Below are 26860 nucleotides of genomic sequence, written 5' to 3'. Positions count from 1 at the left end.
TATATTGACTTGCGTTGGGGGGCGCTGGATAGTGGAATAGTTTAATTTTCTATTCCAACTCCAGTCCCCGTGGATAGTAGGGAAGGAGTTGGATAGAAAATTAAACTATTCCCTATCCAACAGCGCCCTCCAGCGAAAGTCGTTGTAACAACTTTTGTTGTAATCCCCGCGTTGTAATGGTAGTGCGGGCTAATAGTTGCGTCGTAAAGGATGTTCCCCTCCGATGTATAGCCCCTAGCTGCTCCCAAATACAGGACTGCTCGAAGAGCAACCCCTAGCCATAGGATCTTTCAAATACAACCTCTAGGTGGGATTGTTTTATGGGTAGACCCCACCCCGCCTGTTTGAAGGGTAGGCCGTCTTCACTGCGCTGTTCCAACGACATCAGCTAACTCCAGGTTGTTGTGATCTGGCCATCTGTCAGTGCACCAGCAGAGCCTAGTTAAAGATTAAACATCTTTGCACAAGTTGAAAGGCATGAGCATGAAGTTTTTATGGTCAATGCTTTATTGCTGTTTTCGATTTACTGTCTAGGAACAAATGGCACTTTTACTCCCACATCAGATCACATCCAATCTGGCAGCATAATAAAAAAACAGGTCACGCGGAAAGAACGGGAGGTGGCAGTTATAAATCTCTGGTTACTGACCTGAAACATGGCAGCCAGATGCAGGTGAAGGGGCAGTGTAATGAGAAACTGACCTACATGGCTCTTCGTGACACATGGGCCCTCATTTACTAAGGTTTTGCCCTGCTGCTCACATCAATTTACCTATTATTTTAACAGTGTCATTTCAGGAAGTTGTGGGGCCCAGGAAAAGTCATTTTTTGTGGGCACTTGTATAGAACACATTTACATTGTATTACTCATGTCCTGCGCTGATTCAAGCCTACACGATGCCAAAAATCATAAATTATTTGTTAAACTTTGACAGGGTCACACAAATCAGTTGAAGTATGTCGTGCCCGGGACCCACAAAAATCCTTAAGAGGACCCTGCATAGAGACACAGAGGTAGACAAGAGGCAGGGAGGGAGAGAGGTTCAGATATAGAAATTGAATAGACAGAGGTGAAATGGAGAGAAATTTCACTTTCCCAAGTGGCCCCTTGGATGTGGGGACCTGGGCAATTGCATGCTTTGCCTCTGCTTTAAAACATCCCTGATTTTAAAGACCCAGGTTCACGGTGCAGCATTGCATTGTGTCACTTGAATGCTTGGGGAGCCTTTAGCAAATGAGCTTCATGATATCAGGGGTGACTGGAGTGCAGGGGCATCAATGCAAAGTAAGCAGGTGAGAGCTTTTGTAAATTTGCAGAAATTATAAATAACACATTGGGAGAGAGGGGCACAGACCACTGACTGCGTGCTTTGTGTGAAAAAGTCCGCTTTATTGAACCAGATGCACATCACAATATTTTCCTGGGTAATCCGCCTTTCAAAACAAGCGTCGCAATGCATCATATGGACTACCCAGTCTCCCATCCCACCTCTACAGTCCCATGCACATACACGACCCCTCAACTCTTTATTTCCTACTGTACTGTAGTTCAGCAGTTTGCAACCTTAACTTTCCCCTACAGCCTATGGCTGCATCTATTAACATCTAACCATCTTAACTTCCGATACTTAACCTTGAACTTCCTGCCTGGTCCAGGTGAGAGGTTGTCCACCCCCTCCTTTTCCACATGGTCCGCAAGTGGCAAAAACAATCAAACATCTGTAAGCTCATGCAAAACTTTCCAGGCCACCACCAAGCGCCTGTCTTGGTAATACCAAGGTTTATCTGCAATAAAAATCGCTGCAGGTCGGCAATACTTTTTTGTCTTTAACCAAGCAATAGCGATAATTATCGCTATTGCTTGGTAATATGCCCCTAAATCCCTGATCACTGCTATTGGCTTAGAGGGGTTCCGTGGGAATCGAGGGGTTCCGTGGGGCTGCCTACAAAGGAATTACTTAAGAAATATTGTTGGTATTGGGTGGCCCAGTCTTCCCTTTCATATTCGTCTTGGGGACGCCTAACTACTGAGTTTATGGAGTTCAAACAGCTTGCTTCATATGAATATTACCTGGATGCTATCAGGATTAACCAGGACAGGAAGCTGTTTATGCAATTTAGACTTGGTTCCCTTCCAGTGAACGCTTTTACAGCTTCCTGGCGCCAACATTGTGCAGGCTGTCCTCATGTTGTGGAATCGATAGGTCATATATTTTTTTGCCTGCCCAATATACAAACAGCCGAGAACTAAATGGTTAGCTCCTATACGTATATCTTTGGTATCCGGGGCCATTTAGAGGCGACGCACATCTTAAAATCTGAAGCCAGCTTTGTAGCTGGCTTCGCTGTAGCAAAGTTCCTTGGCACCATGTGTACATTAGAAGGTCTGTCCTGAAGCTATAACATTAACATGTTTGGCTATTGCTAAGATAACCTTTTTTAATGTATCTTTTAACCAGTTTTAACATTTTAATATATATCTATTTCTTGTTTTAATTTGCAAAATATATTTTTATGGTCTTTACCATTTTAGCTCTATACAAACAACAAACTAAATGTTTCATGATGGGCCTTGCTATTTATTACTCTTTCATTAAGGCCAGCGCTGTATTATTGTGCTACACTGCTTTGTACCACTTAAATTTTTAGCACTCATTTTATTTAACTTTCGTTGTATTTTCAACATGTATCTAATAATTCTGTTGTATTGAAATGTTTGTAATCTCACTTTTATGTCATAAGAACGAAATAAAGTTTTGACTGACTGACATTTACAATTAAAGTACTTGTGATCTCTTGTAGAAGTTTCATGTCCGCCACTTGCCGCCATCTTACTGTGATTAACCCCACCTCTACCGTTTCTTTTTTCAAGGCTGTGATACTGGATTTGGACACGCAGTAGCCCACAAGTTTGACTCGCTGGGGTTCCACGTCATCGCAAGCGTGCTGGATATGTCAAGTGCGGGTGCGAAGGAGCTCCGACAGCGTTGTTCTGCAAGGCTCACTCTTATTCAGGTGGACCTCACCAAGACTGAAGATATACAAAAAACCTTACAACTCACAAGGACCTTGACGGTTGAGACGGGTAAGGAAGTCCGTAAAGCCTCACCCTGACTACTGATTTTTATTTTTTATTTTACAGAGTTTTATATAGCGCAAACTTGACCCTAATCGGGTATCAGAGCTCTTTACATAGCACCAGTTGTGTTACATCAGGACACATTCATATTTTTTTTGTTAGGCACGGGAGATTAAGTGATTTGCTCATACTGATACTAGCCATAAAAAGAAATGTTCAACATAGGTTTGCTAATTTGGGTTGGTCTCCACAGAACGCTATTCTAATAATTTTGTAGCTAGAGACTCACAGACAGGTTTGCCCTTCTTGATCAGTTTGGATCCATCGGGTACAATACAAGCAATTTTTGCCACAATAGCTACTTAGAAGTCTCTGTTACGTTAAATGGGCTCTCGCACACACATGGAGCCCTGAGGAAGGTGGAGCCTGAAAGCTTGTGTTGGTTGCAATATGGATTTCATACAACTGGTGGTGTTCAAATACATAAATATCATAGGATTTTGTAAGAAAATTCTGCTAGCTTGCACCAGCGAGGAGCAGCCTGTGGAACATGAAAAACTTAAAATATTTGTAGTGATTCTCTGAGATACCCAGGCCCTGATTCTGAGTTGAATCCCTAACCATGTGCAAAGATCGGCTTCTGCGGGGATCAGAATTACAAACACCGTAACCCGACCCGTGGAAAACAATTTCAATTACTGGGTGCCAGCAGGAGTCAGAAGACCTTAAGTCAGGCAGAGTTTTCTTTTTTTTGATGTTCCTTCCCATGGTGAGGAATGTTATGAAGATGCTAGTCTTATCCTTTGCACTAAGCCATGATTGAAGAATCCCATACAACCAACCCTGGCAATCTTCCCTCGGAAAACTCACTTCATTTTTCAACACTTCCTTTCTCATCTTATTGCATATTTCACAGCGCCCCCCATCCAAAATGTCCCTAGTCCTCCTTCACCTGCAGGAGCCTTGTCCTCCTCTTTTCCAGTCACTTGCATAGGAGATGAAATTTCCTTCTTACTACCAGTACTAGACCTGATTTTCCCTCCTGCTGGGAGAATGAACAAAAAGTGTAGATTTATTCTGGCCCCAAATGGTTTCGCTTCCTGAAACTCCTGTTCTGGACCTCCACTTCAAGAAGAATAGTTGCTAAAACTTCCCTTTGTTTTGCTATATGTTCCTGTTCCAATCCCAGATGAGTAATCTTTACCAAATGGTAAATGCTGACACCACGTCAAATTTCTTATGGCCGGAGGCAGTCCCACTGTCCTCCAGTTTGTCAGCAGATAACCACCAGTCTGGGATGTGTATATGAATCTCTATGCTGTCTGACAGTAAACTGGAAAAGAAAGAGTTTGTCAAGTAATCATTCTTCAATTTAAAGTTTTTAAAAGTTGTATTTCAGCTAACTTTTCTACAATCTATTTTCAACAATGAATTATATTGTAATAGCAATTGGAAAATTTCCTTGAATAATATTTCTACTATTTCCTGGACAAAGTTTAGAAAACTATGGCCTGATTCACGAAGGTAAACTTACACTTTTGTGTAAGTTCACTACTTTTCGGTATTCACAAAGGCAAACTTAGACCAACTTTACTACTTTTTGTTATCTATCAATCAATCAATCAATCGGGTTTTGTAGAGCGCACTACTCACCCGTTAGGGTCTCAAGGAGTTGGGGGTAGGGGGTGCACAGCTCGGTTGGGGTCATTCGAAAAGCAAAGTCTTGAGGTCCTTTCTGAATTGGTACAGTGTCGGGCTCCGTTGGAGGTGAAGGGGAAGTTCATTCCAGGTCTTGGCTGTGAGGTAGGAGAAGGATCTGCTATTGACCTGTAGAAATGAAGGAAGGCGGCTATGGCTAAGTCCGCAGAGCGGAGGTTTCTCTTGGGAGCGTGGAAGGAGATTCGGTTAGGTATTGGGGTCCGGTGTTGTGGAGGGCTTTGTAAGCGTGTGTGAGCAGCTTGAAGGTTATTCTTCTGTTGACGGGGAGCCAGTGGAGGTCGGGGAGGTGTTGGGTGATGGGGTTGTGTCGTGGGATATCAAGGATAAGTCTGGCTGCAGCATTCCGGACTGTCTTGAGTTTGCGTAGGAGTTTTTTGTTGATTGCGTCATAGAGGGCGTTGCCGTAGTCCAGTGTGCTGGTTATGAGTGTGTGGGTGACGGTTTTCCTGGTGTCGAGGGGATCCACTTGAATGTCTTGCGAAGTATGCGGAGGGTGTTGAAGCATCCAGAGGATACGAGTTGATCTGGCAATTTATGGTGAGTGAAAAAGTCAAGTATGATGCAGAGGTTGCGTGCATGGTCCATTGGGATGGGTGGGTTTCCGAGGGCCACCAGGTGTTGTCCCATGCGGAGGTGGTGGAGCCGAGGATGAGGACTTTTGTTTTCTCCAAGTTGAGCTTCAGGCAGTTGTTTCTCATCCAGGTCACGACGGCTTTCATTCCTTCTTGGAAGTTGTACCCTGTGATGTCAGGTTCCTTGTTTAGGGAGAGGAGGAGCTTGGTGTCGTCGGCGTAGGAGACGATGTTGAGCCCGTGGTTTCTGATGATGGTTGCGAGGGGGCCATATAGACATTGAAGAGTGTGGGGCTGAGGGAGGATCCTTGGGGTACTCCGCATCTGATCTTTGTTGGTTATACATCAACTTACCACATAAACACACACACAAAATATACATATCCATTTGTTTGGTATGTCAAATGGATTCTAAAAATATACTTTAGAACATGAAGATAAGTACATTACAAAATTAAATTTTAAAACTCAAAAACATATGAGAATGTTTTATATATATCTACACTTTACATAAAACATACTTAAATCAGTTATTGTTTAATCTACTGCTAATTTGTTGAGGACTTCTGCATGCTTTAGAAGATGTTCTTTTCACTATGTCTAGCATTGCCTTTCCAGCATCCACATAATTTAGGACCATATAGAAAGTTTAGAGGTAGTACTTCATCTGTCAAGTTGCGGAGGTCATTTGGTCTACCACCCTGACAGACTACTGTCCACTAAATTTAGCGATAACTGATGGCTTAGCGGGTATATCTGTACCTTGACAGGAACCACTGCCATCATGGCAATTCCGGTCAAGGTACAAAATGTTTGGTGGACAGCTACCAGCAATTTTGACAGCATCCACCAAACTTTAACAAACGTTTATGTTTCAAAAACAAAATACTAAGGACCCTCACACCCAGGTCACTATTTGTTTTTTTCTATCCATGATGGACAGAAAAAAAGGACATTACACAGTCTGCCCTTATTAGGGTGGGCAATGCCATGAACCTCTTCCGACTGCCCCTACTCATGGGGGAAGCTTTCTGTCGAAGGCTGAAATGACTGAAAGTTCACAGTCCTCTCGACCATAAATACATCAGGCTGACTATCCTTTTGGTGAAGAGGGTATTCCATTGCATTTGCAACAGAGTGCCCTCTCTGCTAAACTATAACACCCTTCCCCCCCCAAGACTATTACTGCAGAATTGGCTAAGACACCCGGACCATTTTCTTGAGAGTTTTTCAGGTTAAGGAGATGTTCAAGATATTTTGGACACACTTTGGAGAAACACTGCTTATTTTACAGCACAGTTACTCAAAATTAGCTAAAGAGGCAGCTCTATTTGGAAGGGAAAGGAAGCAAAAACTTTACTTAAGACTGACCTCTGAATCTAGCATTAAACCACAGAGCTATCTTTCACATTATACAGATTTCACAGGATCAGGCAGCAGAGCTACCTCTCATGTTATGTAGATCTGGTTCAGAATGCAGCTATGTGAGGTACATTACATCGTTTTAAGCATGTCACAAAAAGGAGCTATATGGAGTGATAATATAATACAACAAAGCTATTAATATAGATTGTGTATTGCCATTATAGAAATCATAAATGTACCAAAATGATTCTGCTTTTTTGCGGTAAAGCTGGTTGTGGAAACCCCGATATCATGTGGAGCATGTTTGCTCTTGTGCTGTTCCACCTTCCCACTCTGAGGTTTTCTGCTTACAATGCGAGATAAACTGCAGTATTGAAGTTTGTGCACCCAGTCACAGCTGATTTTTCCTCTTTCGGGATCAGATTTCACCAGGCAAATTTCACCAGTTTATTTTCTCAAGATGTGCGCACATGGAAAATCTTGAATGTGTGGTAATTTCCTAAAATCTGGTGCAAACACCTGTCTGTGCCAAATTCTGAATTACTGAGCCACATAGAACAAGGACCATAGTCGGAAATTAGTTACTTATCTGTAACTCCAGTTCTCCATCACTGGTATATTTCATATATTCACATGTTTGAATCATTCCCTGTGAATCCCGGGCAATTTTAAAGAGCAGCAAACTGTTAAAATGGCAACAATCCTCAACAACAGTGTCTTTTAGTACCATATTGGCCTAATTTGAAACAATTCAAACTTCAGCTAATGAGGCGGAAGTGCTAACTCCCTAACTCCCAGCAGACAATACAGCCAAAAATGTTTTTACTTTGGGTTCACAGTTTGTTAGCTAATACTCCATAGGAGATTCACATTGGTTAGGTAGGGCATTTAGAGCGCTTAATTTGTGGAACAAAGCGTGCTGGTGTCTGAAGCTCTGCTCAGAAGCCGGTGGCCACTGCAATTACACGCTGGTGCACAGAAGACCAAGGCTGCTAGTCTTAGATCCACATTATGCCTCTTTAATCCACTTCCAGAAATCCACTGACCCTTTATCTTTCTCTTGCAGGTTTCTGCTGTCTAGCTTTTTGACAATTCCGCAGTCTTTCTCAGTCTTTCTGATTTGTGTGCGGTTCCCTCTCTTGCTCTCAAAAATAACTGACGTGGAAAAATAGGGCCGGTCCCTAAAAATATGTGCCCCCACCGACAATCATCAGCACAAATTCCGCACTGATTGGTTGCTTGCGTGATTGGGTGATTCCAATGCCTCTCAAGGCCTTGAGACCCTCACGGTTGAGTAACGCGCTGTCTTGATTGATTGATTGAAGACCACTGCTGCAATCACACAAACCTTCAACCAATGCTTAATCTCTGTCACTGACCAACCCATTTCATGATGAGGGTTTAGGATTTGGACAATCATTGCTGTGAGTTAGTTTAAATGTCCTACTGTTGCTGGCTACATGTCTAATTTCGAAGTGTTGAGTCAGTATCTGCTGATTCTGAAACGTAAAAGCCATTGAGCTGATGAAAAGGCTTTTAAGCCCCCATGATCGCCTGATTAATTGGATCTGGAGTGCATGGGAGTAAGTCCTGCTGTCTCTTGTAAAGTATATATTGTCAAACATCAAGCTCTTTCATTTTCGTAGCCTCACAATAATCATAATACCTTGCTTTTTGAGATAGTGCTTTATATGGAAGGGCACTGTTAATGATTTCTGCAAGGTACTGAACATCAAAGTGCCTCTGCAACAGCTGTGCCATAACTGTAACTATGCCCTTTGTTAAGCTTGCTGGACATGTGTATACTATTCTACTGCCTTCTGTTTGCTACTGGATGTGAAAGCACGCTCACTCGCATAGTATCTCAACACTCCCATCAATTGCACACACAGCTGAGAAAGGTGTGCACACAAACACCCTGCCGCTGCACGTAGAGAAAAATAATTAGAGGGAACGCCCGCTAACAATTCAGACAGCAGATCGACAAATCATAACTCAAGCTTTTTAATCTTCTGAATAATACATTTATGCATGGCCTCTAATCAGATTAACCTAAGCGCTTTAAAAGATAATATCTTCCTAATGGGTTGACATATTCAGGCCTTTTCTTCATGTCTGGAGGCGGTCATTGGTTACAGAGTGGTGCTCTAATGAGTAACAAATGTGTTACTTTCCTGTAACTGTGGTTCCCCAGCATTGGTATCTTTCATAGACTCACATGCTTTAATCTTGCCCTGTAGTGGAAGTGAGAGTCAAGGCACAGACAGCTGAAAAGATTACAGACAGCGCCCAATTTCTAAGCACATCCACCTCATTGTAAGGGATCCAAACTCCAATCAATAGGGTGAAATATATATATATATATATATATATATATATATATATATATATACATATTGTTGTTGTTGTAATACTTTATTCGATAAATATTTATCATAAAAGTAAAAACATACAAAGTACATAAAAACAATCTGCCCAAAAGTACTACATTTTCAACAGAATCAACAGAATAACACAGACAATTTAAAAAGAAGGAAAATTAAAACTATACAGTCGTTTCAGATAAGTTTGGTACATTGCCTAACAACCTAGATCGAATTATCCAGGCACCCGCAAAATATGTTGCCACCCCACAAACGATATACATTGAGGCGGTATATATATATGAACAACCACCGTCTCCTCTGCGCAATCGTCCTGCCACGGCAACGCCTTGTGGACACAGACACGGACCAGGTAATCAGGATGCTGCTATTTTTTATTCAGCTGTCGCCATAACGTTTTGGCACAAAGCCTTGATCACATGACCCATTCTAATGTTGAGGTGAGCCTTTATTCGGGAAGGAGAGGGGCCACATAAGAATCTATGAAAGAGATCAATGCTGCACAACCACAGTTACAGGTCAGTAACCAAATTTGTCTCCAGCATTCGATCATTCATAGATTCACATGCTTGAATCAGAACAGTAAGCAATATTAACATTTCAATGTATTATATACATTAGGAGATAATGGCGGGATAGAAAAGACATGCTCACTTTATTTTAACAGATGGCTATCACAGCCGCATCTTTATCTGCAACTGCTTCCAAGCAATAGTGTATGATGAATGTGCGACTATTCTCTCAAGTTATGGCTCGTCAAATGTCTGCTAGGGGCACTCCTGCATATACTGCTTATGAAGTTGTTATGCTCCTCATAGAATTGGCCTTAACTGTATGTGGAAGAAACTTTCCTGCTTTTCAAAAAGCTTTGTTTCATCTACTCATCTCGATTGTCCCTCTTTTGGCCTGGGAAACCTTTATGTGATCTAGAGAAGGATACGACAAGCTGCTTGAATTGTCTTGTTTATTTAGATCTATCTAGATAGAATATGAGCATTTTCTGGCATCCAATGAATGTAGAGCTTTCAGATGGATTTGTAAGATTTAAAAAAATAGTTTTATGATTATCGACTTATTGAGATGAAACCCGTTGGTAGTTTAGGCATGAATTAATGATTAGTTTTAAGTGCCACCTTGTCTTTTAGGATCAGTAGGAAAGGCTGTTTTTACTCTGCCCACTAAGTTTAAATCCAAATAAGAATGTCTCTTAATAGTGTAGGTTTGGTGGACAATTATTAAGGTTTTGTAAGCAGATACCAGTTTTAAATCGTTGAACTGGGCAGTGATTTTCAGTTTCATTTTCAGTAGATGTTTACTTTATTTAAGCTTTGTTCATAATAGATAGAAAATCCAATGATAGTAATTAATAAATTATAAGAATTAAAAATATTTTATTATTGACATTTGACCTCTGCAGTATCATAATAGGCCTCTTTAAGAATACGAGTTTTCAAAGAATTGTTGTTACTGCTGACAAGTATGGCTGAAGTTATATTTGGATTTAAAAAAATTGCTATGACATAATAGACACTGCAGTGTGGTAGCACTTTTTAGTTTGACTTTCTACCAAACTGCACAGCAGCCACGTTGCTGCACAACATGGCTTCAAAACATTGAGAAAAACAAGTAAGAGAGATATTTGGATCTGTCAATTTTTTTTAGCCATGTTGTGGAGCAGGGCAACTGCTATGTAGCATGGTTGGAAGTAAATGTAAAAAAGGTGAAATGATGCGATCAACACTGGGTGCTTCATAGCGCTTTTTACTTTCAACCATGCACATGTACAACATGGCTAAAAAACATTGGCAAAGGCAAGACCTATTGGCTTTGCCAATGCTTGTCGTCATTTACTGTGAGAGAAGGAAAAAAAGAAGTGCTATATTTTTATATACCCAGAGAGATACATACCATTGTATACAATTTAAAAGTATTTCTATAGCTCACTAGCTTACCCGTCGCTCGTTGCTACGATCTCAGAAGAAAGGAAATTTAAGGAAACTCGTTATGATAACATTCAATTTACATTGTGTCATTTTTATTGAAACTTATTAATTTTAATATGGAAAACATTTTAAAGTGTTGTTTTATTTATTCGAGTGCTTGTGGATACACGGTATTTTTTGGTTTTCCGTCTGGTGCGTACACAAATAAATCAGAAGGTTTTCCGACGCGTGAGCTGGCCACATACAGCTGTCCATGTGAGAAGCACGGATTCTCCAAATCTAGTCCACACACTTGCAGCAATTGTCCTTGTGCTTTGTTGATGCTCATTGCAAAAGCGAGTCGCACCGGAAACTGTAAACGTTCAGCATTGGAAAGATTATGAGGGCCCTGGGGGGCCGGGGGGCAGATATTTAACAAATTTGTCTATTTTCTTTTTTGTTTTTGCCAGAAACTTTCGCGGGAGTGTACTCAACAACTGCCCAAAGTTTCATACCGATCGGATGAATGGTGTAGTAATGCATAAAGGACAAACAAACAGACATACTTTCGTTTCTATATATATAGATTACAGAGCAGTCACAGCAGAAGGTTGGGATAGGGGTGGTAAATCACTGCCCTCCAAAGCAGTTAATTGTTTCTTTAATTAAAGGTGCATGTTAGTTACTGTTCTCACGGATGAAGGAGGGCAGGGAAAAGAAGGGAACAGCTTACAATGCCCATTTTAATGCAGTCTATCCGCCCCTTTCCTTAACTCCATGTTCTGAAGTGAAATTAAATGAAATGGGGTCTTGTAAAGCGCATGGCTACCGGTGGGCATCCCAGCGCTGAGCGGAACCAGAGTGAGCGACCACATTTTTATGGGAAGAGCCAGGTCTTGAGATGAAGTGAGACAGTACAAGATAAAATAGTAATGTTTGTATTGATAAGTTGTCCATTACAGGTTAGCTAATTGTCCTGCGGAACAGTTACAAAGCTGTTTCGATTGCACAAAACAAACTAATACAGAGGCACACTTTCAATTTAGCCTGTATTGATTGTATTGATTTTTTTTATAACGGTCCAATCTCCCAGCATTCATTTTCTAAAAGAAGGAACATTTTATTTACTCAAGAAAACCTGGTGAAAGCATCACAAAGATTTTACATGAAAGCTGGTGACACGTGGGAAAGAAACAATATGGATGTCTCTCGGGCAGGAATGCCTCTTGCTTGAGGGCATCCATTGGAACGCATTCAGTCAATCTGATATGTGTGGCCCTGAAGCTGCTGTGTCAATTCTAAAGAAAGTGAATCTAAACCCCCCCAAATGGGTGGACTCAAAGCCCTTCTAGGTCTCGCCTAGGCAGAGCTTGCGCTGTCTCTTTGAGACAAGCTGTATTCATGTATGGACTTTAGGGGCCAGATGTTCGACCCTAAATTGCATGCGTAAACTGGTTTGCGACCTGTTTGCACATGAAAAATATTACAGGACCATGTACAATTCCTAATTAGCGAGTCGCAATTTATTTTCGCTAATTAGGCTTTGCGAGTCACTATTAGGATGGGGCGTGCCAAGGGCGTTCCTTCCTAATAGAGAGTCTCTACCCTATTTAAGAATGTTTTGTGACCGCAATTGCGGTCGCAAAACACTCACAAATTACCTCCCTCTTCAAGAGGGTGGTAATGGAGTCGCAAATGGGAAGGGGTCCCCAGGGGAACCCTTCCCCTTTGTGACCTTTGGGACCACTACCTGCCCTTAAAAAATGAAACAATGTTTCATTCTTTTTCTTTTTTTAAATGCATCCTGTTTTTCTTTAAGGAAAACAGGCTGCGTTTAAAAAAAACTGCTTTATTGAAAAGCAGTCCCAGATATGGAGGTCTGCTGAGCCCAGCAGGCCACCATCCTTGGAAGGGCCAGCCATTCCCAATGGGGTCGCAAATTGCGAGCGGCTCATTAATATTCATGAGCCTCGCATTTTGCGACCCCATTGGGAATCTCTAACAGTGTCTCTGACATGTTGTACATTTGCTTTTGCTACATGCAAGTTGCGAGTCGCAATTTTTCGCAATTTGCCAGTAGCAAAAGCAAATGGTCGTACATCTGGCCCTTAGCCTTGCCCACTTTCCGCCCATCTTTTCAATTGGCTCCTGTTACTGTCCTTTGTAAATGGTGGCTTTTGATTGTTACTAGGCCTAGTAGTCCCTCCTTAGTACCTCCTTTTCTCATGTTGTAACATCTCATGAGGACTGCCCTGTTACATGTTTTATTTACTGTTTGTAAGCAATATTTTCTCAATCACTTTCTCCTAGCTGCTGTTGCAGGCACAACAGGCTCTCTGCTTCAGCAAACCAGAGTCCACGTGTTTTCGTGGTTCAGCGTGGCACCTGATCATGGACTAAATATGCAAGAACTGAAACTGTGCACTCAAATGTATTGAAAGTTGAACACAATACTCAAGTTCAGTGTGCTACTCTCAGCATTACTCACAGCATTACATACTCACAGAATCAGCATTCAAGGATCGACTTGACAACAACACCCACAACAGCAAGGAACTATTCAACATCGTCAAAGAATTTACCAACCCCACCGCCGGCACCAACGACATCACTCCCTCCCAAGACCTCTGCGACTCCCTAGCCTCTTTCTTCTACAACAAAATCGCCGACATACATAACAGCTTTGAAAACCAGTCCGGAGACCAGTCCACTCCACCCACCTCCGAATCAAAACCCCACGTTAACAACCTTTGCGCCTGGAACCCAATCACCACTGAAGACACCATCCGCCTGATGAACTCCATCCACTCAGGATCACCAACCAACCCATGTCCCCACCACATTTTCAACAAAGCAGACTCCATCATCGCACCCCATCTCCGAGACGTCATCAACTGCTCCCTCAACTCCGCTACCTTCCCGGAAAGCTGGAAACATGCCGAACTCAGCGCCCTTCTGAAGAAACCCACAGCAGACCCCACTGAACTTAAGAACTACCGCCCCATATCGCTCCTCCCATTCCCTGCCAAAGTTATTGAGAAAGCCGTCAACAGTCAGCTCGCCGCCTTCCTCAATCCAACAAATCCCTCGACCCCTCACAGTCCGGCTTCCGAGCCAAACACAGCACCGAAACCGCCCTCATCGCAGCAACAGACGACATTCGAACTCTACTGGACAACGGAGAGACAGCTGCCCTCATCCTACTTGACCTCTCCGCAGCCTTCGACACAGTCTGTCATAGCACCCTCATACAACGCCTCAGCAACGTCGGAATAAAAGAAAAGCATTGGACTGGATCATCTCGTTCCTCGCCGGAAGAACCCAGAGAGTCCGCCTTCCCCCTTTTAGATCAGAGGCCACCGAAGTCATCTGCGGCGTACCACAAGGATCATCACTCAGTCCCACCCTCTTCAACATATACATCAGTCCCCTCGCATCCATTGCACGCCAACACAACCTCAACATCATCTCCTACGCAGACGACACCCAGCTGATCCACTCCCTCACCAAAGACCCAAACACCGCCAAAACCAACTTACACGAAGGAATGAAAGAAGTAGCCGAGTGGATGAAGAACAGCCGTCTAAAACTGAACTCGGACAAAACGGAAGTCCTCATCTTAGGATCATCCCCCTCCGCCTGGGACGACTCATGGTGGCCACCGGACCTGGGACCCGCACCCATACCTACGGACCACGCACGTAACCTGGGCTTCATCCTAGACTCCTCCCTCTCGATGACCAGACAAGTCAACGCCGTCTCATTCTCATGCTTCAACATCCTACGCATGCTCAAAAAAATCTTCAGCTGGATCCCCACCGAAACAAGAAAGACAGTCACCCATGCACTGGTCACAAGCCGACTGGATTACGGAAACACCCTTTACGCCGGGACCACAGCCAAACTACAGAAAAAACTCCAACGCATCCAAAACGCCTCAGCTAGACTCATACTGGACATCCCCCGTCAAGCTCACATTTCCGGTCACCTGGAAGACCTCCACTGGCTCCCCGTCATCAAAAGAATAACGTTCCGTCTCCTCACCCACGCACACAAAGCCCTCTACGACCTAGGACCCGAATGCCTCAACACGCGACTGTCCTTCTACACCCCCACCCGCCAACTACGATCGTCCAATCAAGCCCTCGCTGCAATTCCACGCATCCATAGATCCACGATGGGGGGAAGAACCTTCTCCTACTTAGCGGCCAAAACCTGGAATTCTCTCCCCACCCACCTCCGCCTTATACAGAACCACCTCTCCTTCAGAAAGCAACTAAAAACTTGGATATTCGATAAGTAAAGTACCCATCCTCCCCCAACCGCCTTGAGACCCTCTGGGTGAGTAGTGCGCTATATACAAATTTATGAACTTGACAGAGCCTGCCCGGTTCCGTTGAAAATCTGCAAAAAAACAGGTAGCCAATGGTTGCCTGGATTCTCAAAACATTAAAGCCTGCAGGCTGAATCTCTGTAAATTATTGCATTAATACAAACATAAGAAATTAAGTTCAATGAAGACTTATGAGAAATCAAGTAAATCATTTATACGTTCAAACAAGTTTCTGAACAAGATCTATTCAAAACAAATGGTGGCAGCTGTATCTTGAGTCAGTCCCTTTGCATTTCTGGTGTTATGCACCCTTTTTGTGATGCTGCTGCAGTGTACAAAATGCACTACACTGTGCCATATTTACAAAGTTGTCGGGTAAAGTGTGCCAACAAGGGATTTCACTTAAACAATACAAATTGTTATAACTTATGTTCAACAAAATAAAGTTCAATTATGAAAAATCTTGAACCAATAATGTAATGAATTACAACAGTTCTGCAATTAATGCACTAGAGAATCAAATCACAAGAAAGAGATAAAGACACAGGAGTATTGTATAATCGAAGTATAAATATATTTTCTTTAGACAGTTACATAAAATAGGGTACATTCATAACGGAGATGAACCTCATGCAAACACATGAAAAAGGTAAAGTACAATCAAACCTATAATACATATGTATAGAACGTCCATTCCAGATCAAGTTCAATAAGTGGTGTATATCAAAATAAATACAGAAATCATCAAGTGAGAACAATGCAACAGAGTCTGTAGATCACCACAATGACCTTCACAGGACAACTCTGGCAGCCCATGGCCTCTGAAGTAGAAGGGCCCCCAAATCTTTTAATTAGGCACCTGCTCTGTGGACATTGTTTCAAAGATCAGGAATACAAGTCCACTGCTAGTGAACTTTTCAAAATCCCCAAATCCAGCCGTGGGAATGACACATGACCTAACATTCGGAGACTGCTCTTAACAAACAAGCACTGGCATAGCCAATAGGTCTTGCTTTTGGGACCTTATTAGTATTTAGTTATGCAGCACAATTAATCCCAGTACTATGAAGATAAGAAAAACAACATGGTAAATATGAGTGACAACAGTGAAAAGATAAACCAGGTGGCAAAAACTGCATAACATATTCGAAGGGGGTGATGAGGTGTTGTAGATAGAGGTGTGCATAAGATAAACCAGTTGACAAACACTGCATAGCAGTCATAGTGATGTGTTGTATAAAAAGTTCGATGTTTTCTTTATCAAAGTACAAAGTGTTTTTCTGTAAAGCTGCAGCAAAGATCAAAGTCTCTTGGGTTGCATCAATTGCATTTTAGAATGTAAAAAAAATGCAGTATCTGTGAACCAATGCGACTTTAGGATTAGGCAGGTGGAACGGGGTGCAGTTTAAGTTTACAAATTCTCATCTGTGTGGCTTTTTTCAATACAAGCGATAACCTTTCAACCGTCACTGTGGTACAAAACTCAATACCTAAGAGAGATTGTAACTCTTTAATTAAACCCTCACTGAATAGACTGCACTGAAATAAAACAAGATTTCCTCCTTTTAAGGTTAAAATGAACGGTTTATCCCAATATCCTGAGTTATTGAAGTCACTGTTGTGGCCTTATCAAGAGCATTAGAAGTAGTGGGATCCCAGCTCATTTGCATGAAATCGCATGTATCCTTGTGCCAGAGTCACTAGCACTATAACCATCAGGTGTTGTGCTGTGGGCGTGGCGAAGAGTGTCCACAAGAGAGTTGTGTAAAATGATCGATTTCCTTCTGCTCAACGCACAGCTACAGCAAACCTGCACATAACACCATCCCTATTATAGGATCACAGATAATAGAAAGGATTGTCGAAGATTAATGAGCAGTCTGAAGTTCCCAGGCCTCTTTAGAAGTAAAATGGGCCAAAACGTGTTTACGCTCGTCATGAGGCGGAAAGAACTTTAAGCCTCCTGGCTGATGAAGAAAATACGACAATTATACCAAAACTTACAGCCGCACAATTGAACAAGCTGGGGATGTGAACTTTGGAGCGGAAGGAAGGACCCGAGGGGCGCTGGTGCGTGCGGCACAGGAGCTAGGCGGCAGCCTCTTCTTGCTTCTAGGCCTGTCCTCCCTTCCAGTTTTATCCCAGCCAGGACTCTCCTACACTCGGGGTCACTGGAATTATTCAGTTTGAGGCCTTGGAGTTTGCCACATAATGAAGGATTTGTGATTGGGAAATATAATACATCCTTTGCTGCATAATCTGCAGATTTCAACACACAAAAAATATTGTGTCTGGCTCAAGTGGTTCAAATCTTATTTAAAACAAAAAAAGTAAGGAGTGGAAGAAAGACCATTCCCAAAAGTGAACTGGTCACCTTTCAGTTGCTTTTTGCTATGCAGGGTTGTTAAACCGGTACTAATGCTGTACAAGTATAACAAAGATAAATACTATCACCAAATGTGCCACGTACCCCTGCATAATCGTTTTTTTCTTGCCACATCATTTGCTCCTTGCCCGCTGCACACTTCCAGTGGCGCTGCCCATGTGGAAGGAGAGGACGCTGGCTGCCGCCGCAGGAAAGAAAAGGAACAGGCCCGAACCCATCTCCTTCATAAAGTCCTGAACCCGCGCAGGGTCGGCCGCACCGGCGCAGAGGAGCACAAGGCGCAGCATTTATGCTGCAAGGCAGAAATAGGCGTGCATGCACCGATGCTGCAAGGCAGAAATAAACAAGCGCATGCGCGCCTTGCACACCGAGAGCAGACAGAGTTTCCCTTGCGGGAGCCAGCGCAGTAAATGCCAGCATATGGCGCTGCTGGCTCCCGCAAGGAAATCGTCAAACGTGCACGCGTTGCATTGAAAGCAATGCAACGCGTGCACGTTTTTGCCTGGAAAGCTGAATCGATCTCAAGAGGTCTCTTTCCTATGCAACTCATGCGCGCTGCCTAGGCGAGACCTAATAAGGAAACTACACCTTTGGCAATGCAAACCCCAAGGAGCCTTTCAACATAATTCCAAGTCATGCATGTCCAGCTCCAGTGTCCCATTTTTCCACAGAGGTATTGGGGCAGAAATTGTTTGTGACACACGATCCTTAATATGTTTGTATCTTTTTAGCTTTTTTCTGCTTGAAAACATTTCTTTTTTTATTAAAGAGTTTTATTTTAGAGGAGGGCAAGTAAAGGTTTGATTCTAAAAGGAACGGAGAGGCTTGCAATTTTGTCTGGAGGATGGGTTCCGAGAAACTTGGGACCGTGGAGTCTTATCTTTATTTGGGGAAAATGATAGCAAGCAATACAAGGAACAAGTCTCACATTAACCACAGCTCTATAAAACTGTGTTAAATACTAAGGTCCATGTAGATTTTATAATGAAATGGGTCGAAGGCACTTTCTGCACATGATATCTGTTTTTAAAGTAAAAGTTCCAGGAACACTTCTATATGCTATTGAATCCATTCAAATAGAAGAATGGAGCTTTCTTGGTAAAATAGAGGTGCAGATTTCACATAAGCTAAATCTGTCAGCAATTCCTCTAGTGCTTGGTTTTCTCTAGTGTCCCTATGCCTTTTGCAGAATTTTGTACTCAGCAGATGCTGCTATGGGAGAATGAAGTCTCCGCCATAAATGTATTTGCTCGCTTGCTCCTTTGAATCTGTATATAAGCCTTGCTGCTATATGACTGTGATTTTTTCTTTCTCTTTTTTTACACAAAACGGACAATTTATGAACTACTACATTATTAAAATTTTATATAATTACAATTCGTCTTTTTAGTTAATTCATTTTGCCTATCACAGTAAAGGACTTAAATATGATAGTTGTAACTGGTCTATCTTGTTTTGATCTGTGATCCTTTTACTTTGTCTCATTTTAAAGTGGACCTCATTAGAAATCCAAATCTTAATAAAGAATTGAATTATAAGCTCTTGTTCCCTTCTTGGATAAACTGAGAGATACTGAGATTGATTCATATTCAAGCTCTAAGAGATTACCCATCACTGGATGCTTCAGGGGGCGAGATATTTGGAGGATCAGGCCCTTGTGAACAAAGGCTTTGATGGTGCCTCATAACGGTGGAGTGAACCACCGAGATACAATTGGATTTCAAGGCAACTGAAGTTCATGGAGGCTGCTTTCTGGAATGAGGGGTCACCTATATAGTTCTAAAAGTCACAGGGCAGACGTGAGCACTCCCTCTGCCATAAACCTGCAGTTAACATTTTAACTGTATAAACCACTGCCATTGGGGCACCTTCTTGAAGCATCAGACGCATCCCCACACTGCAAGCATTCAGGAAGTACCTCAAGATCTGGCTTTTCGAATGACCGGAGCTGCCCGAAACCCCCCTCACCTCAGCACCTTGATTACCTCACGGGTGAGTAGTGCGCCCCACAAATCCCTGATTGATTGATTGACTGGAGTTCTAGCTAAAGATAAGGACTGCTCGGCTATAGCTGGAGCTCGGATGCCTTGACAGGAGTGGGCGAGAGGGACACAGAGGGTGCCTTCTGCACAGAGATCAATATAAGCTCATGATCAGCTACTCAGTAAAGATCACTCTGATGCAGGAGTCTCTTTCTGAACACTCACCAGTGTAATAAAAGAAAAGCTGAGGTGGAGAGGGAGGGAGGGAGGGAGGGTGGGAGGAAAATGGTGGACAACTAGGACAGGTCCAGGTAGGAATTTAGAGAAAAATAAGGAAAAGAACAAGCAACAGCAGAGAATGGAAAAGGGTGTTAAAACTGATGAGCAGAAACTATGGCAAAAAGACAAAGTTGGAAACCCCACAAAGGTTTAGGGATGAGAAAGGCATAGTCCTTGTGGGGCTCTGAAGAAGCTCCAATCTGGTGCAAGGGTTGGCTGAAGTCGCTTTGCCACCTCAGTGCCAACCGAGTCTCTGGCCAGTGGAAACCCAGCAGTTCCTCCACCTCTAAATGTGGTAGGTGGGCGCAGTTTCGGGGCACATGAGAACTGATTTACGATAGTATTGTATTTGTAAGCCGTATACCAGGATTTTATTTTTAGAAAAGTAGCTGCTCCTCATTTATGTACTCTGTCTTTTGATTGTAATGAGCATATTGTTAACTGTGGGTTTTCGTTACTGGAATTTTCTGTCATAGTTCATCGCCAAGCTTTGCGAGAAGCCATTTTAGACAACCATAAGGAATGGGTTGGCACAAATCAAGCAGTGGCGTAGCAAGGTCAGGTGGTACCCGATGCGGAAACTTTGTGTCCATCCCCCCCGCCCCCGCCCCCCCCCCCCCGGCTTGACAAAATGGCAAAAATATGTGTTTAAAATGCATATTTTTGCCATTTTGTCACCCCCCTCAGTGATGACAGCCGGGGCAGCCTGCACCCACCGCACCCCCCTTCCTACTTGCCTGAAATCAAGTACTCCCAAGAAAGAGCGGGTCATTTTCAGTGAGAACTTGGAAAGGAGCACCCCTTTTTAGATCGAAGCCCTACAAGACAGCACAGTGTGCTTTCTCGCTCACATTTGCTTGCTTTCCATTTGTTTTAGCACGTCAGGCATATCTTTGACCTTCTGACGGAGTTCAGCATTTTTACTAGGCCTGGGTGTAAATTCCATTCCGTTTGCGGAATTTGCGGAATTTGGGGAATTTCACGTTCCGCGGAGAATGCGGAATTACCCAAAATTCTGCGTTCTGCAGCTTCGCAGAATTTTTTGCTTGTTCGCGTTCTCAAAATGCGTGTTCGTAAGATATTTTCCCCTGAGCATGCAAACAGGGATCGCGAACAGGAAAAAGCATAGCGAACAAGCAATTCCGCGTGTTCGCGTAATTTCTGCATGTTTGCGGATATTTTTACCGTTTCGCAGAGCTTTGCGTAGCGCGACTATGCAAATTCCGCCCACCCCTACTTTTTACCACCTTTCTGATTGGCTCATTATATTCTTACACGAGTGCTTAACTTTCAGGACCTCTTGTTTTTTGCAACTCTCCATGGCCATGGGAGTGCATGTGTTTTGCAGTTGTCTCTGTTGTGTGCTTCCCTCCTTCCTGCGCTCCTTGTCCTCTCGGGCTCTGTGTGCTTCTGCCCCCCTCGTACATACACACAACCACATTGCTCTCTCGTTCCCATGCGCTTCCCTGCTGCCTCCCTGTTGTTTATTGTACTAACAGTAAAGCCAGGTTAACCTTAACCAAAGTATTATGGGCTAAGCAACCGTTTCACAGGCAAACATAATGATACTAGTCAGAAAGACGCCCCCTGTGGCTGACGGCCATCACACACCATGTTTTTTTCACCATACTACAGAAAAGGCAGCTTAATGCATGCAGTGTCCTTAAATACACAAAGTTATCTCTGTTCATGCACAGCAGCCATCCGAGCCCTGGCTCAGACACAAACATGATCGCCTCGGAATACAATTGATAAGATCCCCACAGTGCAGAGGCTCTGGCTACTCACACAACCAAGCTGGCTAGGTAGCAAAACTATTAAATAAACAAGGCACATGTGTGCATTCAGCTTCTAAGGGATGGAAGCCCTGAAGGAATCACTGTGCGAGGCAGAGGCCGCCATCTACCAGTGATGAATCTGATAGTTCACTCACTGCTTGCTCTGGCTCCCTGAATGCTTTTATACTGCCCTTTTTTCTAGGTACTATAGAAAAAAACACCCTTAACAACCACCACTAACCTAACCACCTCGACCACCCACTCTAAGCACCACCACCTTTCACTAACTACCATCGTAACAGTCACAACCAGCCCACCCTAACCAAAACCACTGACACTGAACACAGCCACCCTAACCATATCACCCCACCCTAACCACAACCCAAACCACGGCCCTAACCACCATTCTAACCTCCACCATCGTAACCACTTCTACCTGAATAACCACTACAACCTGACCCTAACCACAACAGTGTAACCACCACCACCTTCCCCACCATCTGCCTAACCACCACCACCCTATTATCCACCACAACTGGACCCAAACAACAATCACCCTAACCACCTTCCCACCCTAACCAACACTCTAATCACAACCATTCTAACCACAACCATCCTAACCACCAACTTCACATGACCCCAACCACCTCCACCCCAACCACCATCACCCTACTCACCACCACCCCACCTTAACCACCACCCCACCCTAACCACCACCACCACCCTAACCAGCACCTCAATCCGATCCTAACCACCGCCACCCTAACCCCAATCCCTCTAAACACCACCACTACCACAACCCTAAATACCAAAATAACCACAACAACCTGACCCTTACCACTACCACCCTAACCACAACATCCTAACCACCACCATGTTCACCACCACTACCCTAATCACGCCCACCCCACAGTATCCACCACCAACACACTCACCACAATCACTCTTAATATCACCACCACTTTAAACACCAAAATAAACACCACAACCACCCTAACTACCCTAAACAGAACCACTCTAACTTCCACCACCCTAAAATGCCTACCACCACTATCCTACCCCACCACTCCACCCTGGCATGCACACCACCATTATCCTACCCCTTCCACCACCACACTGCCCATCACTGCACTACCACCCTAACCACCACCACCCTACCCTAGCCGCCAACCTACCCTAAGCAGCAGCACCACCACCCTAACCACCACCTTCACTCCTGGTTTTACCACGACCTTCACCACCCACACCACGCTGCAACCACCCACACCACCACTACCCTCACTACAGCTATTACCACCAACACCCCTCACCTCCACCGACAACCTACCTCCACCCTCATCAGCCCCACCCTATCACTTCAATAAGCAGCACCAACCTACTAATCAACACCATCCTACTAAGCACCACCCTATTCACCATAACCGATTGGTAATGCGCCAACACCGCTTAACCCTTACCACCACCTTTACCACCCCCACCCTAACCAACCCACAACCACCCTAACTGCAAACCTATCCACAACCATCCCAAACTCCACAACAACCCTAACCACCACAACGACATAAACCCTACCATTACCCTGACCACCATCCTAACTATCTCTCCCTTAACTACCTCCAGCCTACCACCACCCTACCACAACCCTACCCTTTCTACCACCGCCATGCCACCACTACCACCACACTACCCACTCCCTAACCACCACTACCATACCCTAACGACCACCACCACTCTAATACCACAAAACTCAACACCCTCCATCAGCACCACCCTCACTTCCATAACCACCAACTCATCCCCACTGACCTCATCACCACCCCATACCATCCTCACCACCATCAACCACCTACCACCACCCTCACCAGCCTTATCGCTACCTCTCCACCATCCTCACCCTCACCAAAACCTCCATACCCATAACACCACCACCTTTTCATTAAACATGGCCCTCAGTTCCTGTAGAATCTCTTTTAACAACTATTTTCAATTCATTACTTTGCTTTTTACGAAAAGTTGTGGTCTACGTTTGCATTTGTTTACTCTTGAGTAACTTGTTCTCACCTGAGACTATCCATCTAAATATTCAGTAAAGCTAAGTTACATCAACGATTAAGGTAATTTACATGTTGTCTACAGCTGTCTTCCAACCTGCTGGTCTTATCTATAGAAATCAATATGTGAACGTTGAGAAGGAACTTTAAGGTAGGATGTTGCTATACGTCGTAGGGTGAGTACTTGCTGGTCATATTCACATTTACAAAAACTTCATATTCGATTCCCTTGTATATTTTAGCCCATTCCGTGCTCGCGTCGGCCAATGGCCAGTGCGAGCACTACCTTGCGGGTGCTGGGCACGACCGTTGGCCGACGCAGCCCCACCAACTCTGTAGAACGCCCGCATTCCGCTGCGGTAAACGGGTTAATTACTGTGCATTGGGAATAAGAAAACATAGTATTCATCGCATTATGTGGCATACTTTTAATACAGCAACCTACAAACGCAGGCAATCCTGCTTCGAAGACTGTTTGTGTACGATTTCCTTCCTCTGTGTTTGTCATTCGCCTGGAACAAAGCTTTAATACTTGTGTGGTACCACTGCTTACTTGACAGACACTTAGCTTTTCTTTTTAATTAAGCAGTCCAAGTGAGTGCATGTGTTTTTCAACTGTCTCCCTTGTGTACTTCTCTTCGCCTATCATCTGCTCTTCATGTTAATCTTGCCCATGTGCTTCTTTCCACTCCCCTCCATGTTGTGCTTATACTTCTGTGCTTCTCTCCTGCATTGCTTTTTCTGCCTTTATGCCTCCGCTGTTCTTATTGCGCTCTTCTTGCCCCTGTGTGCTTAGACACTAACTTATTTTTCTTTCATTTATCAAACTAACTTGGATTAATAAATAAAAAACCCACCCCATGCACATTTTTATAGGTCTATGCATGTGTGGTGCACACGCCTACGAAATGACACAGCAGCTACAGCTGTACCATGCCACCTTTTTATCTTTTTGATTTCCTCTTTAGCAGTGCTACACAGGTTCACTAAAAAAGTATTGGGAAAGCCAATTGATCAAAAAGGCAAGATCTGTTGGGTTTGTGAATGCTTGTTTATCTCAATATGCAAAAACTGAAAAGATGATAGCGGGGTGCCGCTCGCAGCCGTAGTGCCGGTCATTTGTTTGCTGATTGCCGCCCTTGCAGGAGATTCAATTCCGCCGCGAGGACTTTGGGGAAAGCTTCTTCACATCTTGGACTGTGGGTGTGGGACTGCGAGTCCCAGCAGGAATCGCGCAACAGGCACCAGCGCACCTGCGTCTCTTCCCGCCCCACTCCTCCCTCACCTTCATAACGGCTCGCGGCCCCCGCTTCGCGGGAGCTGCTCGCAGCCGTACAGCCGTAGTGCCGGTCATTTGTTTGCTGATTGCCGCCCTTGCAGGAGATTCAATTCCGCCGCGAGGACTTTGGGGAAAGCTTCTTCACATCTTGGACTGTCGGTGTGGGACTGCGAGTCCCAGCAGGAATCGCGCAACAGGCACCAGCGCACCTGCGTCTCTTCCCGCCCCACTCCTCCTTCACCTTCATAACGGCTCGCGGCCCCCGCTTCGCGGGAGCCGCTCGCAGCCGTAGTGCCGGTCATTTGTTTGCTGATTGCTGATTGCCGCCCTTGCAGGAGATTCAATTCAGCCGCGAGGACTTTGGGGAAAGCTTCGTCACATCTTGGACTGTGGGTGTGGGACTGCGAGTCCCAGCAGGAATCGCGCACCAGGCACCAGCGCACCTGCGTCTCTTCCCGCCCCACTCCTCCCTCACCTTCATAACGGCTCGCGGCCCCCGCTTCGCGGGAGCCGCTCGCAGCCGTACAGACATAGTGCAGGTCATTTGTTTGCTGATTGCTGATTGCCGCCCTTGCAGGAGATTCAATTCTGCCGCGAGGACTTTGGGGAAAGCTTCTTCACATCTTGGACTGTGGGTGTGGGACTGCGAGTCCCAGCAGGAATCGTGCAACAGGCACCAGCGCACCTGCGTCTCTTCCCGCCCCACTCCTCCCTCACCTTCATAACGGCTCGCGGCCCCCGCTTCGCGGGAGCCGCTCGCAGCCGTACAGCCGTAGTGCCGGTCATTTGTTTGCTGATTGCTGATTGCCGCCCTTGCAGGAGATTCAATTCCGCCGCGAGGACTTTGGGGAAAGCTTCTTCACATCTTGGACTGTGGATGTGGGACTGCGAGTCCCAGCAGGAACCGCGCAACAGGCACCAGCACACCTGCGTCTCTTCCCGCCCTACCCCTTCCTCTGACGTCCCAGACTTCTTGTACTTAACCCCTCTCCATCCCGCGAACGCGGGACGGAGCACGGGGCGAAGCCCGGGCAAAGGGCGGGCCGTTGTGTGGCCGTTAGGTTGCTGTGGGAGGCTGGGCTGGGGCCCTTCCCTTTCCCTTTCCTTTTCCGCCAACCCCGTTTAGCAGTTTTTTGACTGGTGCGGCCATGTCGCTGCTGGCTTTTCATCTGTTCGTGGCATATTGTTTGGCCATAGTACCCCCTCTCATATATAGAAGCGGTGCTGCTAAACTAGGATTTATTTTCTTTTTGTACTCTATCCAGTTATTGCTTTCTTTGGTAGGGTCTATATGTTAATCTATTAGAGTTTCTTAGAAACATTTCTCAGGATTCCACCCACTCTGGCATTTGATTAGTCGCCCTATAGTTACTATCATGGATTCTTCTCTTTCAACCTGTGCGGGGGGCAACTCTAGTAAGGGCACCATAGACAATTACTTTAAAAAGTCCACTTCCGAAATAGATAGGGAAGATGCATTGGCCGAAAGAAGGGTGGAACGTCGCCGTTCCATTGAAGGTTACAAAGCTAGACTTTCTCTAGCATCAGTACCGCATACCTTAACCCCTGGTTCAGGGGTGGCCTCATTAACTGAGGACCCTTTTGCTACCCAGGGTATTCCGGTACTCTTAAGGGATACCTCTCCTCCACCCTCCTTAACAGTGGCCTCAAATAGCACCCTCACAATCTCTACTACACCTTTAGGTAATCCTGGCACAGGTCCGAAAGTTG

At 44.4% G+C, this 26860-nt stretch overlaps 1 protein-coding gene across 1 annotated transcript in view; it reads left to right on the top strand.

The window, feature by feature from the left end:
• Positions 1-26860, top strand: part of HSD11B2 (hydroxysteroid 11-beta dehydrogenase 2) — a 389112-nt gene that overhangs the window by 310188 nt on the left and 52064 nt on the right. The window contains exon 2 of the mRNA XM_086945247.1: positions 2873-3085. Within this exon, the coding sequence (XP_086801373.1) occupies positions 2873-3085 (213 nt within the window). The remainder of the gene's footprint in view (positions 1-2872; positions 3086-26860) is intronic.

The sequence above is a fragment of the Lissotriton vulgaris genome, chromosome 12 (genome assembly GCF_964263255.1).
Source record: "Lissotriton vulgaris chromosome 12, aLisVul1.2, whole genome shotgun sequence".
NCBI lineage: Eukaryota > Metazoa > Chordata > Amphibia > Caudata > Salamandridae > Lissotriton > Lissotriton vulgaris.
This window is presented reverse-complemented; position numbering and strand designations above follow the sequence as displayed.